Below are 17,063 nucleotides of genomic sequence, written 5' to 3'. Positions count from 1 at the left end.
ACTGCCCCCAGACAGTGCAAGCTGAATAGCAGTGTTTTATTAGGAAAAAAGTTTGAGAAAGTGGATGGGTGTGTGATGTGTGATCCAGGGGGTGAGGTGGGGAGGAAAGGATCCTCCCTGAGTCCTGCTCAGGTGTGCACAGCAGTTCACTGAGGCTGGGGGTCCTGTCTGATGTCACTGCACCCTCCTTCACCGGGTGTGGCTGCAGGAGAGTCTGAGGGTGACTGGCTCTAGAAGGAGGAGGGAAGAGGTCCTGATGGAGGTTTCAGGCTGGGGGGGTTCAATCATCCTACCACCCCCAAAGAAGGTCACCCTTTACATGGAACCAGGCTGTCTGGTTTGAATCACGGCTCTGCCCCTGCATGAAGATGTGCTTGACCATTCCCACATCTCTGGAGGCTGGGTGAGTACAGGATGGGTCAGGGGGGTTGGGTATTTTTTTATGTTGTTGACACAGGGTCTCTTATGTAGCCCAGCCTGGCCATCTTCCTGCCTCAGCCTCTCAAGTGCTGGCATTATAGGTATATGCCACCATGCCTGGCTAGATACTTTTAAAGTGCTGAGAACATTGTTACTTTTGGTCTGTGAATAAGGCTCTACCCTTCAGGTTTATTCTGCCCTCCATGCGGCTGGCAAACTTTGATGCATGCTGACATTCCTCCTTGCATCAAAGCCAGGTTATTTCTCCACTTAGGGCCTCTTGGCCTGGAGGTGTGCCTGCCTCACAGGCAATCTTCAGGTTAAAATCCAATCCTAGCCATATGGGAGAATGGTCAGGTTCCCCTCCTCTGGGGTTTCCCAGGAAGGGAGGCCTGGGGTGTCCTTCGTGCCTTCCCTAAATTTGGCTGGTAGCTGGGAAGGCTGTTTTTTGGAGCCGCACTCACCTGGGAACCAGGCTGGTTGGAGCTCAGGTGGGCATGCAGCAGACCGGCCACTTCGTCCTGCTCCGCCTCTAAGGCGATGGCCAGGGCACTGGTGCCCTCCTGAGGAATGGCAGGCATCAGGTCTCTGAACAGCATGGGCACCCCCTCCCCTACACCAGCCCCAGGGTCCTGGCTCACATTGTCCAGGATGGCAGGGTCACAGCCTGGCTGGGCCAGCAGCAACCGGACGGTGTCCAGGCGTCCATACTCGCTGGCACACATGAGCGCCGTGGCCCCTTCCGAGTCTTGTGCATTCACATCAGCCCCGCACTCCAGCAGGGCCATTACCATATCCTCCCGGCCGTGGCTGATGGCCAGCATGAGGGCCGTTTGTCCAGTCTGGGGAACGGGGGAGAAGGCTGGCTAGGGTGGGCTCCCAGGTGGCAACAATCCCCTCAGACTGAGGCCAAGTGGGGCGAGTGTGCACCTGGCTGGCCTTCGCGTTGACATCACCCATTCTAAAGAGCCTCCGGACCACAACCATGTCCTCCAGCCCCACAGACGTGAGTGCAGCCAGCATGAGTGCTGAGTAGCCGGCGCGGTTCTGGCAGCTGACCTCACAGACCCCTGGGGGAGAGAGGGGTGGTCACAGCTCCAAACCGGGCAGGTTCTGTTGGCAGTTACATCCTTCATTATTTAGAATAGCACCTGGCACAATGTAGGTGCTCAGTAAACATTTGTGACTGAGCAGACAGGTTTACTTCAATGGCTAACAGCAACCAAGCCAATGCAGCTGCTGCTCTGTAGAGAATCATGCCAGCTGCCACCCTCGCCCCTGTACAACGCCTTCTATATGATACCTGCAAGCAGTGGTCAAAAGAAGTATAGCCCATCACCTGACTCCTTAAATCCCTCCGTTGTCCTTTATTTTTTTTTTCTGTTTGTTTTGGTGCTGGAGGTGGAAGCTAGGGCCTCTCAAATGCTAGGCAAGGGTTCTACCACTGAGCTACACCCCTGCCCGGATGTTTCCCCTAGAATCCTCAGCTTCCCTACAGCCTTGGTTATTGGTTGGAGAAAAGAAATGGAGGTCCAAACCCATTACCCATGTATGTGACCTTACTTGGAAAGTATTTGGAAATGTCATCAAGATAAGACAAAGTCACCATGTGTGGGAGGACTCCCCACAACTGCCACCAGAAGCCAGGAGGATGGCACAGGGCAGATCCTCCCTCTGCACCCCTAAGAAGGAACCAACCCTGCCGACACCTTGATTTCAGACTCAAACTGACAATTTCTGTTGTGCTCAGCCACTCACCTGGGACCCTAGCAGTCCCAGGAAATGACCACAGGCTGCTCAGCCTTCAGAACTAGGAATGAGCATGAGCTCCGCCTCTTCAAGGTCAGTTCTGTTCAGACCCTGTTACTGGAGTGGCTGTTTGCCTGCTTGGCCAGCTTTATATGAGAGAGGTGGCCTGGGGAGATGACTAGTGCGGGGCAGACACAGCAAAGGGCCAGGAAAGGAGCTCGTTTGGGTCTCAGAACAGTTACTTTAGGAAGGGGTTTGGGGGCTGGGGATGTAGCTCAGTGGCACTGCGCCTGCCTGGCAATCTCAAGATCCTGAGTTTGATTCCCGGGACGACAGAAACAGGAAGGGGGTCAAGATGACGGACTACATGGGTAAAGTGGGGGGGGGGGTCCCAGAAGGTGGGGGCTGCTGGGTGTGGCTTGCCAGTAGAGCATTGTCCTAGCGTACACAGAGCTGTTTGATCCTCAGCACCACAAAAAGTAAAATTAGCCAGGCGTGATGGTGCACACCTGTAACCTCAGCACTCAGGAAGCTGAGACAGGAGGATCACCATCTCCAAGGCAGCTTGGGCTACAGAGTGAGACTGTCTCAAAAATATAAATAGGAAGGGCCAGGGATTTAGCTCAGCGCAAAGTCCCAAGTTTGATCCCTGGTACAGGAATTTTAAATGGGGGGAGGGGGAGATCCTAATTGTGCAGTATGATGCACAGGCCCCCACTGCCCAGTGCTGGGAATTGAGTCCAAGGTCTTCACACATCCATCTCCAGCCATGTTTTTTCTTGTTTTGAGACGGTCTCACTAAATCAGTTGTTCAGGCTGGGCTCCAGTACGTGCTCAGAATGCTGGGGGTTACAGGCAGGTAGGTGTGCACCCTGACCCCAGCTCAACCATTTCTTCCATAAGCTGTGACAGCAGTGGGGAGGGGACACAAGCAGGGTGGAGCCTCCCTCTGGAGGCTGGGCAGGAGGCCCTGACTTCCCCTTGCCCTCCCAGCTACTGTGAGGCATTAAAGGATGCCTGTTTCCTCTGTGTGTGTGTCTTGTCTATCTGGGTTGCACCCCAGACCTCACATGTGCCAGGTAAGTGCTCTACCTCTGGGCCTCAGCCGCAAGGACCACCTCCTTCCTCATTTCATCTCCTGATGGCATTTTGTCACGGCCCCTCATCCCCACTGGAAATGGATTCATGTTTCATCTGGTAATTGCTGATCTCCAGTCCCCACCTCTCACTCCACACCCAGCCCCGTCTTCGAGACTGCTGTGGGAGTGAAGACAGCAAACCCTGGAGGCTCCCTATGTGCGCGGGGGGGGGGGGGGGGGGGCCTCCGCAGGCACAGAGAGTGGCAGGGGGAGACCAGGAGTTGAGGTCAAGGGAGTGGAGCAGAAAGGAGCTGAGCAGGCCCAGGAGCTGAAAAGCCAGGTGGCTGGGGGGGGGGGGGTCCAGGCCACTTCCGGTCTGCTCAGTGAGGGGCTGGCTCCTAGTAGGCTTTCAACCAGTGTCCACAATATCCGGTGTGTGCAGCTCTACTTCAGAGAAGTTAGCACCCCAGCCTGGGGGGAGGGCCCTGGATGGTCAGGAAGCTCAGGACCTGGAGATTCTGGGCCACAGTGCAGTGCCCATCCACTGGCCCTCACTATATGCTTGGCATGTGCTGCCACAGCTGCCCACACAGGAAGCCTGCCACCCTGTTTCCCAGGTGACAAGTGAAAGTTGGAGGGATCAAGTACCCCAAAGCTGAGCGTTCCTTCTCCCTACAAGAAGGAGGCGAGTCAAGGTGAGCCTGGGGGTGGGATGGGGTGGTGTCTGGTTGAGCCAGAGACCCTTGGGATCTAAGTGTAGCGGACTGTAATTGCAACCCTGGAAGGCTGAGGCAGAGGGATTTTTTTGGTTTCTTTTGAGACGAGGTCTTGCTATGTGGTCCAGGCTGGCCTTGCACTCACCAGCCCAGGCGGTCTTCACACACCCAGACACGTGCCACCACACCAAGCTGCTGTTCGTTTTTTGAGTCAGGGTCCTGACATATAGTTCAAATCGGCCTTGAACTCACTATGCAGACCAGCCTGGCTTTGAATTTTAAGCAATCCTGCCTCAGTTTTCAGAGTGCTCGATTCCTATTACTCTAAGTTTGTTTAAAAAAAAAAATTTCCAGAAGGTGGGAGACGGCGTGGTGGTGCACATCCGTGAACCCAACCCTTACAGGGCTGAGGCAGAGGATCGCTGCCTGGGCTACGGAGTGTTAGTCATCCTGATTTAAAAAAAAAAAAAAAAAAAAGAGCAGCAGCAGCGCTGGGGCTGTAGCTCTAGGCGAAGGCCCGGAATTCAATCTCCGTTGGCCAGCGGGGGTGCGGTTAACCCGTTCATGAAGTAATTAACGGTCCAGCGGCGCCCTCTACCGGCCATCTCCGGTCTGCATTTCCCTCCGGATCCCCGCCTGGTTCCGCCCAAACCCTCACCTACCAGTCTCCATGACCCAGTCTCCCACCAGCCCTCTGTGACTGACCCGTGTCCAGCAGCAGGCTCGAGATGCCCAGGTTCCCATGGGACACACTGTAGTGCAGGGCCGTGTTCCCGTTGTCATCCGCCAGGTTCACCACGTGCGTCAGCAGCGGGGGTCCCAGGCGCGCCAACCCACGCAGCACCCCCGCCACCAGCTCGGCCTGGGAGCGCCGCTGGCTGGACACCCGGAACCACTCCTGGGCCACCAGGCGCGCCGCGTTCTGCAGGGACAGGGACAAAGGTATCGACTGACCCAGGGCTGGGGGCGGGGTGCTGGCAAGGAAGGAAGGTCACCGCTTTCAGAACAGGGGTAGTTAGGGTCCCCAAGATGGAGACGAGCTTGCCCTTGGGGAGTCGGGGAACAAGACGGGCTGGGAGCTGTGCTTGGGGATTGGAGTGTGCCCTTGGGCGGGGGGTGGAACAGGGTCTTGCTGTGTACCCCAGGCTAGCCTCGAACTCGAAGCGATCCTCCTGCCTCGGCCCCCCGAGTGCTGGGATCACAGGCATGCATTCGGCACCCCAGTCAGCACCCTTCAGAGGAGTTAAGGAAAGTTCAGCCCCTGTCTAGAGGGGAGACCGTTTGGAGAACCTAGGGTCTGGAGAGGTCCCTAGTGAGAAAGGACCAAACTTGGGGGATACCCGGGAGGGCCATTCCACACTCACGCTGTCGCGGGCCATTCCGCGGGGCCGGCTCAGCTGTCTCAGCAGCGCGGCGCACGCCTCGCGCAACCGCGGGCTCAGCTCGTACCTGAGAGGAGCCAGGCGAGCCTCAGGGGGACCCCGAGACACCCAGCCGCCCCCACTCCCGACCACGGGCGCCTCTTGCCTCCCCTGGGTCCCGGGCTGAGGCTCTGCTTCCGCCTTTGCCTCCGGGTCCCCGACGTCCCCGCCGCTGTCGTCCCCGGAGCCGGAAGAGCTGCTCCTCGGACGCTTCGGGGCGCCGTCTTGGCTGTCGTTGCTGTCGCTGTCGTCCTCGCTGGACGAGCTCTCATACCTGGGGACAGTGGAGGGTGCGATGAGCGCCCGCATTTCACAGCCAAGGAGCCGGGACGGCCCAGAGGCCCACTCCGGCCGCGCCCCCGCAGCTGTGGCCCTGGGAAGGGGCGAAGCGCGCACTCTGCGTTGATGACTCCGACAAACTGCAGGCTCTTGGGTCCCGGGCTGGGCTGGGCGCCAGCGGTGCCGTTTCTCTTCTTCATGATGGACTTGAGGGTGCCTGGCAGGACCAGACGAGGGCACTGAGTTTGAGTTTGGCGACTCGAGGGCCAGGGCTCGGCGAGGGGCAGGACTCACCCGCCGGGGCCACGGCCCTGTCCCCAGGAGGGGCCTCCGCAGGGAGCTCAGTCTGCGTGGTCTTCTCCGCACAGCCCCAAGGGGTCTGAGTGGCGGCACTGCACGGCGGGGCCCTGGGCTCCCTGGCCTCGTCCTGGGCAGCCTTGCGGGCCTCCCCCAGCTCCCGCAGCCGCCCGCGCAGCAGCTCGCTCACCCCGCGCTGGTGCTCCAGGCCGGCGCGAAGCAGCTCCAGCTCGCGCTCGGCAGCGGCGGGCACCCCGAGCAGCGCCTCGCTCACCCACGCGTCCGCCTCCACGGTCTCAGGGGCCGCCTCCACGCCGGCCTCCCGGGTTTCCGGCGCTGCCTGGGCACCCGCCTCTCGGGTCTCGAGCACAACCTCGATGCCCACCTCCCGGGTCTGGGGCGACCCGTCGTCGGGGGTCCCAGGAGTCCCGGCTGCCCCCTCGAGGACCTGGCGTGCGCCCTCGCTGCGCGCTGCAGCCGGCCCATCTGGGCCTTCAGCGCGGGGGCTGGCCTTGCAGCGGACGCCGCGCTCCGAGGTGGAGGTGGCCAAGCGCTCGGTGAGCCGCCGCAGCTGGGCGAGCTTGTCCGGGCGCGCCTCGGCCTCCCCGTCGGGCTCCGCCAGCGCGCGCCCGGCCAGCAGCCACGCCTTCTCAGCGCGCAGTACGCGCACCTGCTCCTGCAGCTCGGGCAGCGCGCGCGCCTGGTCCTCGAGCTCGCGCAGGCGCCGCAGCGCCGCGGCCATCTGCTCGCGCACCAGCTGCAGCTGCGCTGGGCCGGGCGAGGCGGGGGCGGGGCTGTTGCGGCCGGACCCCCGTGGACTGCGCGGCTCCACGCGGGCAGGGCTGAGCGCGCGCTCCTGCGCCTGTGCCAGCTCCAGCCGACGGCTCGTCTCCAGCAGCGTGTTCTCCACGCGCACATTGCGCACGAGTGCGCGTGGCGACAGCGGTGGCAACTGGAGCCCCGGGAGCGCCCCGGGGGAGAGCGCGCCCGGAGTTCCGCCGTCATCGCTGGCCAGGGACTCACTGGATGCCCAGGCGCCTGGGCTGCGAGCGCCCTCGAGGCCCGGGCGGGGCGCGCGGGTGCGGCGCGCGGTCGGGGGTCCGGGGGCTCTGCGGGCGGCGGGCCCACCGCGCTCCAGCTCCTCCACGTACTTGAGGAAGTCCAGGTCCAGGTGGAAGCCGTAGGGCGTCTCCACGGAGTAAGGCGAGCTCAGGCTCCGCGCGCCCCCGATCGGGCCGGGGCACAGGCGAGGGCCGCCCAAATCTGCGGGCAGGACGGGGCCGGGAGGCGGTCAGGCCAAGGAGACCCCGAAAGAAGGGACAGTAAGCGTCCCCCACGGCCCCAGCAGGCACCTGCACGGCTCCGCCGAGCCCTGCACACCTGCCTTCGCGTGCACGCCGCCCCCAAGGCCGGCACTCCTATCTGCAGGCAGGGACTCAGGAGGCCACGCGATTGCTGAGCACCTGCTGGGTGCCCGGCAGTTTTGTAGACCCTGGGGACACAGCGGGGAACTAGGCAGACATCCCTGCCCTTTTTAGGAGACATAAATAAATACGATCGCTCCAAATGATGGTGCGGGCAAAAGAGCAAATAGAGAATCCCAGGACAGGGCGAGACTTCGGCTGTAATGCCGGGATGGTTTCTGGGGGAGGGGACTTAGAGTTGAGCCCGGAACAATAAAAAGGAAGCAGCTGGGCTGGGGATTTAGCTCACTGGTTCCACCGCCTGCTTTGCAAGCGCAGGGTCCTGAGTTCAATCCCCGGCACCAAAAAAAAAAAAAAAAAAAAAAAAAGGAAGCAGCTAAGGCCGGGGATTTAGCTCAGTGGTTTCGCCGCCTGCTGCGCAAGCTCAAGGACCCGAGTTCGATCTCCGGTACCAAAACAAGAACAAAAAAGAAGGAAGCCGCTGCGGACTGGGGGGGACGAGGGAGGGCTCTGGAAAGATGGGGACAGGTCCGACTGTGGGGAGTTGGAGTTTTACCCCACATACGATGGCTGGGTGTTAAGCAGGGTCATGACATTCTTCAAGGGGCCTTTGGAAAGGGCCATCTGGCCACTATGTTAAAGGAAGGAACTGCAAGGCTGTGTACATACACACACACGCACGTGCACCGACTGGGGGCTGTGCACACACATCCCATTTTGCACACTCACCAGGCAGATTCTGGTTCAGGGCGAACTTGGCCATGTTTCCTGAAGTAGCCGCTATACTCACCCTGCAAAAGACCTCAGAGAGGTGACGGCAGGGTCCCTGTCCGTCCTGCTGCCCAGCCATGCTCTGGTCCTCATACACAGGCCCTTGCCTCCCTCCTCTCTGGAGAGACCTTGAAACTTTGGATTAAAGGAATATGGGGACCCCTGGGGCCCAGGCTGGGGCAGGAAGTAGGAGAGGCATCCAGAGGGGCAAGAGGTCAAGAAAACGATCGCAGGGCCGGGGATTTAGCTCAGTAGTTCTGCCACCTGCCTCCCAAGCGCAAGGTCACCAGTTCGATCCCCCGTACCAAAAAAAGAAAAAGAGAAAACAGTATCAGAGAGTGCGGGAGGAACAGCAGAGAGGCTGAATTTTCTGTGAATCCCTGGTGAAAATGAGAAATCGGTGCTGAAAAGATTGTGTGGGCCTTTCGCCTTTAGAAGAGAAAGGGGAAGCTGGATGTGATGGTGCATGCCTACAGTCCTGGTGCTCTGGAGGGCTGAGGCAGTAGGATCGAAAGTTCAAGTCTAGGGGATGTAGCTCAGCGACACAGCACCTGCCTGGCAAGCACAAGGTCCTGAGTTCAATCCTCAGTGCCAAAAAAAAAAAAAAAAAGTTGAAGTCCAGCCTGGGCAACTTAACAACTAGTGAGACCCTGCCTCAAAATAAATAATTAAAAGAAGGGCTAGGGATGCAGCTCAGTGTGAAGGCCCTGGATTCAACCCCTAGTGCTAGAAAAAGGAAGGAAGGAAGGAAAGAAGAGAGAGAGAGCGGCTTGTAAGCTCTTCCTGGGCTCACTGAAAACCCATGGGACCCAGGAATGGTGCTGCATGCCTATAATCCCAGCTACTAGAATTACAAATTTGAAGCCAGTGTGGGCAAATTAGGGAGACCCTGTCTCAAAATCAAATATAAAAAGGGATGGGCCAGGGATGTAGCTCAGTAGCACAGTGCCTGCCTGGCAAGGGCTAGGTCCTGAGTTCAATTCCTGATACTGGGAAAAAAAAAAAAAGCAGAACAACAACTGGCAGGATTGTGCTTTTTTTTTGTTTTGTTTTTGTTTTGTTTGGTACCGGGGATCGAACTTGGGTCCTTGCGCTTGTGCAGCAGGCAGCGAAACCACTGAGCTGAATCCCTGGCCTGAATTGTGCTTTTTTTAAAACAGTATTTCTTGGGCCAGGGATTTAGCTGAGTGGCACCGCACCTGCCTCGCAAGCAAAAGATCAAGTTCATCCCCTGTACCAAGAAAAAAAAGAAAATTTTTTGAATTCTTTTTCCACAGAGAATCCAGACAAAACACAATTGTGCATCTGCTTTTTTTTTTTTTTTTTTGAGACAAGGTCCTGCTGTGTAGCCCAGGCTGGCCTTGAACTCATGGCGGTACTCCTGCCTCAGCTTCCCAAATGCTAGGATTACAGGCGTTTGCCACCACACTCGGCTGTGCATCTGAATTTTTTTTTTTTTTTTTTTTTTTGGTACCAGGGATGGAACTCGGTCCTTGCGCTTGCGCAGCAGGCAGTGACGCCACTGAGCTAAATCCCCAGCCCTGTGCATCTGAATTTTTAACCAAGATCCCAAAGTGAGAACTTCCTGATGATAGTCATGGGCTGGCTACACAAAGATGTGACCAACAAATACCTGCCTCTGTGGAGTGTCCCTAGCACAGCACCACGGGACTTTGTGGCATGTAAGAGTCTGCAATGAGGAGGGGGTTTAGCTCAGTGGTGTTGCGCCTGCCTGACAAGTGCAAGGTCCTGAGTTTGATCCCCAGTACCAAAAAAAAACACCAAACAAACAAGAGTTGGCAAGGGAACCACATCTAGGTGAGCGAAACTGTGACTCTCTGTCCAGAGTGGGGGGGAGGGTGACTCTTTGGGAGACAAAAGGAGGTTCTAAGAAAGTTATAGGGTTGGGCCGCCTCTCATAATGTAAGTTTTGCAGTGCTGGGGATGGAACTAAAGCTAGACAAGTGCTTTAGCAGTGAGTCACATCCCAGCCTACTGTGATATTTAACAAAGACAGATGCAGGTGCCTCATTTACTTGTTCACTGCTTTGGGGAGGCAGGACAAGCACCAAACCAGATATTCTGAGAAGGGCACCGAGGCCCAAGGTAACTGACACAAGTTCTAGTTTCCACATTGAGTACCAAACAAATAATGAGTACCAGGACAAAATGCTCCTGTCAGAAGGCATTGAGTGACAAATTCAAAGTTTCAAAGTGGTTGAGGACAAAGGTACAAATGTATTGAGCCCAGAAATTGGGTTCACAAAGCATAGGATTGGGGGTGGATTGTGGTAGAGTGCTCGCCTAGCATGCCATCCCCATCATGGGCAAATAAAACAAAACTAAACTAAAAGTCAGGTGAGTTGGCACACATCTGTAATCTCTGCACTCAGGAGGCTGAGGCAGAAGCATTGCCCCGAGTCCAGCCTGAAGTATAGAGTCCCTGTTTCAAACACACAAAACAAAATAAAACAAAATCCACTGGATGATAGACAGCGCTTTGGAGAGCCCACAGGGAAAACCATCAGGGAACAGAGAGCAGCTTGTGGCCCTTACGCCCTGCCTGGAAATGTAATCTCCATACAATTCTGCAAGGTCCATATTATCATTCACATTTTACAGGTAGAGAAACTGAGGGATGGAGGGATTCAGAGCATCACCAGTGGGAAACCCCTCAGACTGGGCTCTGCCCAGCTTCTGGGGACCCGCTGGCCAGCGGAGCCCGGCTACAACTTCTCTTGCCCTCTTGCCTGTCCAGCCCTCCACTGGCACCGGCCCTCAGCTCCCTGGCCCACTGCCACACCTGGCAACCCTCCTGGCCACACCTCCCGGCCACTGGAATTCCTGGTGACCACCTGCCTGTGCGCCCGACACCACACCCTCTCAGCACCCATCAGCCTGCCTCATTCATCCTGCTCCATAGCTAGGGGACCCCATTCCACTCCCCACCTCTGCCTACCCTGAGTCCCTGATGCCTCCTTCCTTGCTCCAAGGCCAGGCAGGGCCCCTTCCAGTCCCCAAGCAGCTGTTTCCTGTTCCCTCACACCAGCTGCAAGTGACAGACCAGCAAGGCGGCAGGTCATCCCGCAGGACAGCTTGTTTTCAGGAAGCTGCCGAGGAAGCGCTGGGTTTTGGAAAAAGCCTGACCCAGGTCTAAGGGAACTGGACCTGCCTCCCACACAGCTGGTGCATGACTGAGTGGGGGCAGCCCCCTCCTCTAGTGACCTGGTCATGCCCAAAGCTGAGGCTCTGGAATGGATGACACAGCTTCAGTCATGCCTAAGACCTACACCAGCCGGAGCAGCTGGACCAAGGGGCTGGGCTGATGAAGAACAACAATACTTTGGCCGTGTAGTAATGAGCCAGCTCCCATAATTTATGGATATTAACCGTTTTTGTTTTCTGAGGCAGCGTGTCACTATGTAGTTCAGGCTGTCCTTGCACTCACTATGTAACTCAGGCTGGCTACGGACTCACGTGACCCTCCTGCGAGCTAGGATTTCTGATCCTAGCTAAACCCTCGAACCTTGGCCCTCCTATGATTATTGTCCCGTCCTCCATTGTCCAGATGGAGAAACTGAGACAGAGGGAGGATGAATCCACCTGCCCAAGGTCACAGATGGGCTGAGTCAGAGTGTGAACCTCTGCAGCTTAGTCCGCTGTCTGCACTGGCCCCACACCGGACCGCCCACTACAAGGAGGCCCTTCTCCTCCCAGGAGGGCTGGGCGGCTCCGTCTGTGCCCTGCCAGCCTCAGGCACCTGGCAGGCCCCGCCTGGGTCCCTGGTTAGGGGTGTGTAGCTGTCCTCCTCTCTCCTCCGCGCCCTTCCCCGGCTGTCACCGCCAGCTCCGATCCTCTGCCTAGGACCCCCTCATTAGGTCTTCAGAAGCGACACCACACGCCCCACTCCCGCCCCTGGGACTATTTCGGGCTGTGGAACTGAGCTGGGGAAACCAGAAGGGTAAGGGATGCGGTCCAGGGGTACCGGGGGCGCCTTCCCAGCCTGAGGCCCTCAGAGCCCTGGGGTGGGGGTGGAGGAGGTGCCTGGCTGAAAAGGGGCTCAAATCCGCACCCCACGCACACCCCGGGTCAGTTTCGCAGAGACAGGGCAGTTTCCTCCAGGAAGCGCCGCCGGGCGGTCCCACCCGCTGCCCATTGTCCCCTGGTCCTGGCGGCCGCCCCTCCCCCGACTCCGTTTCCTCAACCCCGCCCCCATCCCGCACCCAGCCCAGCGCGGGAAGGAAGGACCCGGGTCCCCAACGCGCCCAGAGACACCCTGGGCACGGGTCCCCGTGGCCGGCTGGGGTGCTAGGAGAAGGGGAAGCCCCCGCTGGCGCCTGCAGGGTGAAAAGAGGGGCGATCTCCGGGACCCAGGACCCCCTCCCCTCCAGGCTCCCACCTACCTGGGGCTTCCCTTGGGCTCCCAGCCCAATGTGCCCACCTCGTGGCGGCCCGCGGAAGGGTTGGATGCACCGAGCCCGCCCGTCCCGCGTCCCCGTCCCCTGAGTCCCCCCAGAACCCCCGTGCGTGTTTCCCGAAAGCCAGCTCTTTACCTGAAGCCGCAGCCCCGGCCGCGCCCGCGCCCGCGCCCGCCCCCTCGAAGCGCCCAGACGGGTTATAAAGGCCTGGATCCTGATGGACGCCCACATCAGCCAACCAGCGCCCTAAGCGCTCTGAGCTGTCCAATGGTGAGGCGTGGTGACGGGGCTTGTTGAGCGGAGGGGCGGGGTCCGCAGAATCCTGCTGGGCCCAGTGCAGAGGAACTTGGATTTGATCCCCAGAGAACTAGGGCGCCCCAGGAGGAGTCGGAGCAGAATCACCCGATGGAATTTGTGTGATGGGCGCTTATTCCCAGTGTGTGGGTGAGGTACCAGGGTCCTGGGTCTTTCGCACCCCAGGGTCTTTGCATGTGTGGTCCCCCCTTCCTGAAGCGATTCTTCCCAGCATGGCACGGCCGCCTCTCCCTATTCTGGGGGCTCAACCTGTGTGTTCTTGACCCCTAAAGTCCTATAGAGTCCTCTTCTTTCCCATCGTTCTGCTTCATTAACCTAATAGCTCTTGCGTTCTGAAAAGCAAAACTCAGGACTGTCTACCTGTTTGCATCTGTGTTCCCCACTGACATATGAGCATCGCAGGATCAGGATCGGAGAGCTGGTTAGTTGGGGCACTGCTTTAGCTGGTGCCTCTGGTGTACACCAGGTGCTCAGTAAATGTTGCAATGATGATTTAAAATTACGTTTAAACCCAGCGTGGTGGCACACGCCCCTAATCCCAGCACTGGGGAGGCTGAGGCAGGAGGATCCCCGTGAGTTCAAGGGCAGCCTGAACCACATAGCGAGACCCTGTCTCAAAAAATCAATGATCATCAATAATAAAAAAAGAAACTTCATGAATTTATTTTCCTATTCATTTAGCACCTATTGTATGCCAGGCTCTGTGCAGGTCCCATAGAAAGCGGACACAATCAATCTCTGCCACCTTGGCTAAGCTTTGTGTTTGGTGGATTTCAGCTTTTGGGCTGCTGTTGTTGTTGTTTTTCTTTTTCTTTTTTTCTAGGTACTGGGGATCAAACTCAGGACCTTGTGCTTGCAAGGCAGGTGCGGCACCACTGAGCTAAATCCCTCACCCTTGTTTTGTTCTTTGAGATGAGGTCTTGCCCCAGTTTGCATTGGCTGATTAAACTGGAGAATTATGTCGAGTTTCTGTATAAAAATTCCATTGAATTCTAAAAATATTTTTATTGCAAAACATGTAGAACACATGATTAGTATTTGTGGGGCCATGGGTCCAATTCCCAGCAATCCCTGCAAAAAAGGATTGCAAAATAAAATATGTGTGTGTACATACACACTCACTCAATTGAAATAAATGTACAGTTTAAGGAGTTCCTCTAAGAAGGAGTTCCAACCAGGGGTGGTTTTGGCCATAAAAGACATTGAGCAATAACTACAGGCCTTTTTTTTTTTTTTTTTGAGACAGGGTCTTGCTTTGTAGTGTAGGCTGGCCCTGACTGAGCTCACTATGTAGCCCAGGTTGGCATTTGACTCACTGAGACCCTCCTCCTACAGCCCTTTCTTTCTTTCTTTTTTTAGCTTTTTTTTTTTTTTTTTGATGAGGAATCAATTTTTTAGCTTTTGGAAATGAGGTCTAGCTATGAAGTTCAGGCTGGGCTTGAATTCACTACATAGCCCAGATTGGCCTCGAACTTGATGTGGTCCTCCTGCCTCCACCTCCCAAATTCTGAGATTAAAAGGTGTGTGCCACCATACCTGGCCTTTCTTTCTTTTTTGAAATTCTGAAATGAAGCCTCTGAGACTGCCTGAACCCCGCCGGTCCGCCAGGCAAATACACCTCCAAATCAAGGAAGGCCAGATTCTCCTGTGTATGCCAACCTACAAGAACTGAAAATATCCCAGTCTGCTCTGCCCTCCCCTTCCTGGGAGTCCAGCAGTTCAGATTAATGGGGAGTGGGAAACGCATACAGATAGTTCAGGGCGCTGTTACTGCTATAACCGAGGGACACAGGAAAGGACATGGAAACCACCCCACTGGACCTGGGATGCAAGCATGAGCAAAGATTTCCACAGTCAAGGAGTTCAAGAGCTTCTTTCATCAGAAGAAAACTACCACAGCATTTGTTACAGCCAGCCAGATAGTCATGTCCTCCAAGGGGTTGGTCAGAAGAGTTGGATGAACGTGGGCATATGTTATAGACCAGTGACTATACTAGTGAAAAGTGGCTCAAGCATGTCGATGACCAAGGTAAACAGTACTACTACAGCATGGATGGATCTTGGTCTGAGTGGGAGCTGCCGAAGTACAGTGCTGCATACCAGCAGCAAAGAGAAATAATTAAAAGTAGGAGCCTGGACAGACGGCTGCAAGAACCAATAGTATTAACGAAGTGGAGACATAGCACCATTGTATTGGATACCAATGACAAGGAATCTCCAACTGCCTCAAAACCCTGCTCTCCTGAAAATGAATCTTCTCCCTCTTCAGCAAAGCAGCAAGACAGGTCAAGAGGAGTATGGATTGTTAAATGTAACAAAAATGACTGAAAATGGGAAGAAGATCTGGAAGAGCTGACTGTCTTCCTGGGCAGTGTTGCAGGGCTCATCTTTACTTTTTACTAAAACTCAAGGAAGCGGTACAAGTTGGCTTGGGAGTAATCAGTCTAAGTCAGAGTTCACAGTGGACCTCAGTGGGGCAGCGATCAAGATGGCCTTAAAGGACAAATCCAGCAAGAAGAATGTATTTGAGCTGAAAACTTGTCACGGCACAGAACTGCTAATTTAGTCTGCTAATGATGCCATTATTAATGATTCGTTTAAAGTTCTTATCAGTACAATCAGGGGCCAGGGATTTAGCTCAGTGGTTCTGGCACCTGCCTTGCAAGTGCAACGTCCCGAGTTTGATCCCTGGTACCAAAAAAAAAAAAAAAAAAGTTACTTCTTAGCACCCCAAGCAATAACCAGGCAGTAGAAACTGATGAAGCAATAGAAGAGGAGAAACCGGGTTCACCAGGAATAGAAAAGCAGGATAAAGAAAAGGACCAGAAGGATCTTAAAAAACTTCAATCTATGAAAGTATCTAGCATAGCTTCTTCAGAACAGAAAAACACCAAGAAGAACTTAAAGAAGTTTTGTACATGACGCCCCACTTTGGAGGCTGTGCGTGAAAAGGGTTATATTAAAGATGAAGTATTTGGAGCCAATCTTGCTAATTTGTGTCCATAGAGAATGGCACACTGCCAGAATTTGTGAGGCTGTTGAAGAACAGGGTTTGGCTGTGGACGAGATCTCCAGAGTGAGCAGCAACCTTGCAGTGATCAGAGTACATTCTAACCCTACATTTCTAACCATGATATTGGTAATCTTTTCCATCAATATTAGGTCTCCTCCAGATGTGGGCCATTCCTTAGGAAAGTTAACAGTGTGTACTTTTAGATTTTAATTACATCTACAGACAGATTACTCCAATGCAAATGGTACTGGAAAAATACTGAAAAAACTTGCTCAATGGTAAATACACTACAAGAGGAACCTTTTAGATTATTTAATATGTACAGAATACATTAGAAAAAATGTATTAGAGGATCCTAACTCTCCAGTTTGAAGAGTAGAAACCATGTGTAAATTAGATGGATGCCGGATGGGAAATAACATTGCTAAATTTGAGTTTCTTTTTACATTACTAATGTAGATTGATTTGTGTAATACAGGGTTTGGAAGGTTTTGTTACAGGGAGCATGGTCTGTTGAAAAATTTTTAAATTGTATTTTTCTAGATTAGCTGCTGTATATGAAATGTCTAATCTAATAAAGAAAACTATAAGAGGTTTAGAGATTTTTCCATTGGAAAAAAAATTCTGAGATGGAACCCAGGGCCTCCTGTAAGTATCACCCACTCCTAGGGGCACTTTGGATTGTCATGAGGGGAATAACAGGGCCCCTAGGGGGCAGAAGACAGAGCTACAGCTAAACCCCCTCAATGCACAGGGTTAGCATAGGTTTGGGGTTAGGGTTAGGGTTCGAGTTAACCCTACCTTGCTTTTGTTCTGACTGATACTACCTTGTGTTTTGGGGGGTAGGAGTTAGTTGTGTTAGGAATTGAACCCAGGGCCTTTGCACTGAGCTATATCCCTAGCCCTTTTTATTTTACTTTATTTTTTATTTTGAGACAGTATTATGGTTTATATCTAGATGTTCCCCCAAAGCCTCATGTGCTTTTGAGAGGTGACTGAATCTTGGGTGTGTGACACTGGATTATGGGTGTGATGTGGATTAATCCACCAGTGCATTTATAGCTGGGTGTGATGTTGGGAGGTGAAACCTGTTAGGAAGAGGTGGCCCACTGGGCATGCCTGGATCCAGATACATTCTCCTCCTCCCTTCATCATGCCCTG

General features: G+C 54.9%; 1 protein-coding gene and 1 pseudogene across 6 annotated transcripts; one reads left to right on the top strand and one right to left on the bottom strand.

Moving 5' to 3' along the window:
* Positions 1 to 10: 10 nt before the first annotated feature.
* Kank3 (KN motif and ankyrin repeat domains 3) lies at positions 11 to 12,781 on the bottom strand. 6 transcript variants are annotated; one of them, XM_021245208.2, is made up of 11 exons: positions 12,710 to 12,752; positions 11,116 to 11,266; positions 8,115 to 8,176; positions 5,959 to 7,224; positions 5,782 to 5,881; positions 5,329 to 5,659; positions 4,670 to 4,886; positions 1,351 to 1,490; positions 1,062 to 1,262; positions 885 to 983; positions 11 to 230 (listed from the first exon to the last, which is right to left on the bottom strand). In XM_021245208.2, the coding sequence occupies exons 3-11, from the start codon at positions 8,146 to 8,148 to the stop codon at positions 147 to 149; spliced, it is 2,472 nt and encodes an 823-aa protein (XP_021100867.1). In that variant the 5' UTR covers positions 8,149 to 8,176; positions 11,116 to 11,266; positions 12,710 to 12,752; the 3' UTR covers positions 11 to 146. The 6 variants fall into 6 exon arrangements, 5 of the variants coding, with proteins under 5 accessions (XP_021100867.1, XP_021100865.1, XP_087057907.1 ...); XM_021245206.2 differs by lacking the exon at positions 11,116 to 11,266 and having other exon boundaries at positions 12,710 to 12,781; XM_087201781.1 differs by having other exon boundaries at positions 8,115 to 11,266.
* Positions 12,782 to 14,479: 1,698 nt separating this feature from the next.
* On the top strand, positions 14,480 to 16,494 carry LOC101701701 (rho GTPase-activating protein 12 pseudogene; annotated as a pseudogene).
* The last annotated feature ends 569 nt before the right edge of the window (positions 16,495 to 17,063 follow it).

Source organism: Heterocephalus glaber, unplaced genomic scaffold (assembly GCF_053883595.1).
Source record: "Heterocephalus glaber isolate CG9 unplaced genomic scaffold, H.glaber_assembly_v1.0 deba00001761, whole genome shotgun sequence".
In the NCBI taxonomy this organism is placed as follows: domain Eukaryota; kingdom Metazoa; phylum Chordata; class Mammalia; order Rodentia; family Bathyergidae; genus Heterocephalus; species Heterocephalus glaber.
This window is presented reverse-complemented; position numbering and strand designations above follow the sequence as displayed.

Coding starts and splice junctions, on each gene's coding strand:
- Kank3 (XM_087201781.1), bottom strand. CDS start 8,235: ATGGCTGGGCAGCAGGACGGACAGGGACCCTGCCGTCACCTCTCTGAG. Junction 5,882..5,958: donor CAGGGCCGTGGCCCCGGCGG/GTGAGTCCTGCC, acceptor TGGTCCTGCCAG/GCACCCTCAAGTCCATCATG. Junction 5,660..5,781: donor GTCGGAGTCATCAACGCAGA/GTGCGCGCTTCG, acceptor CACTGTCCCCAG/GTATGAGAGCTCGTCCAGCG.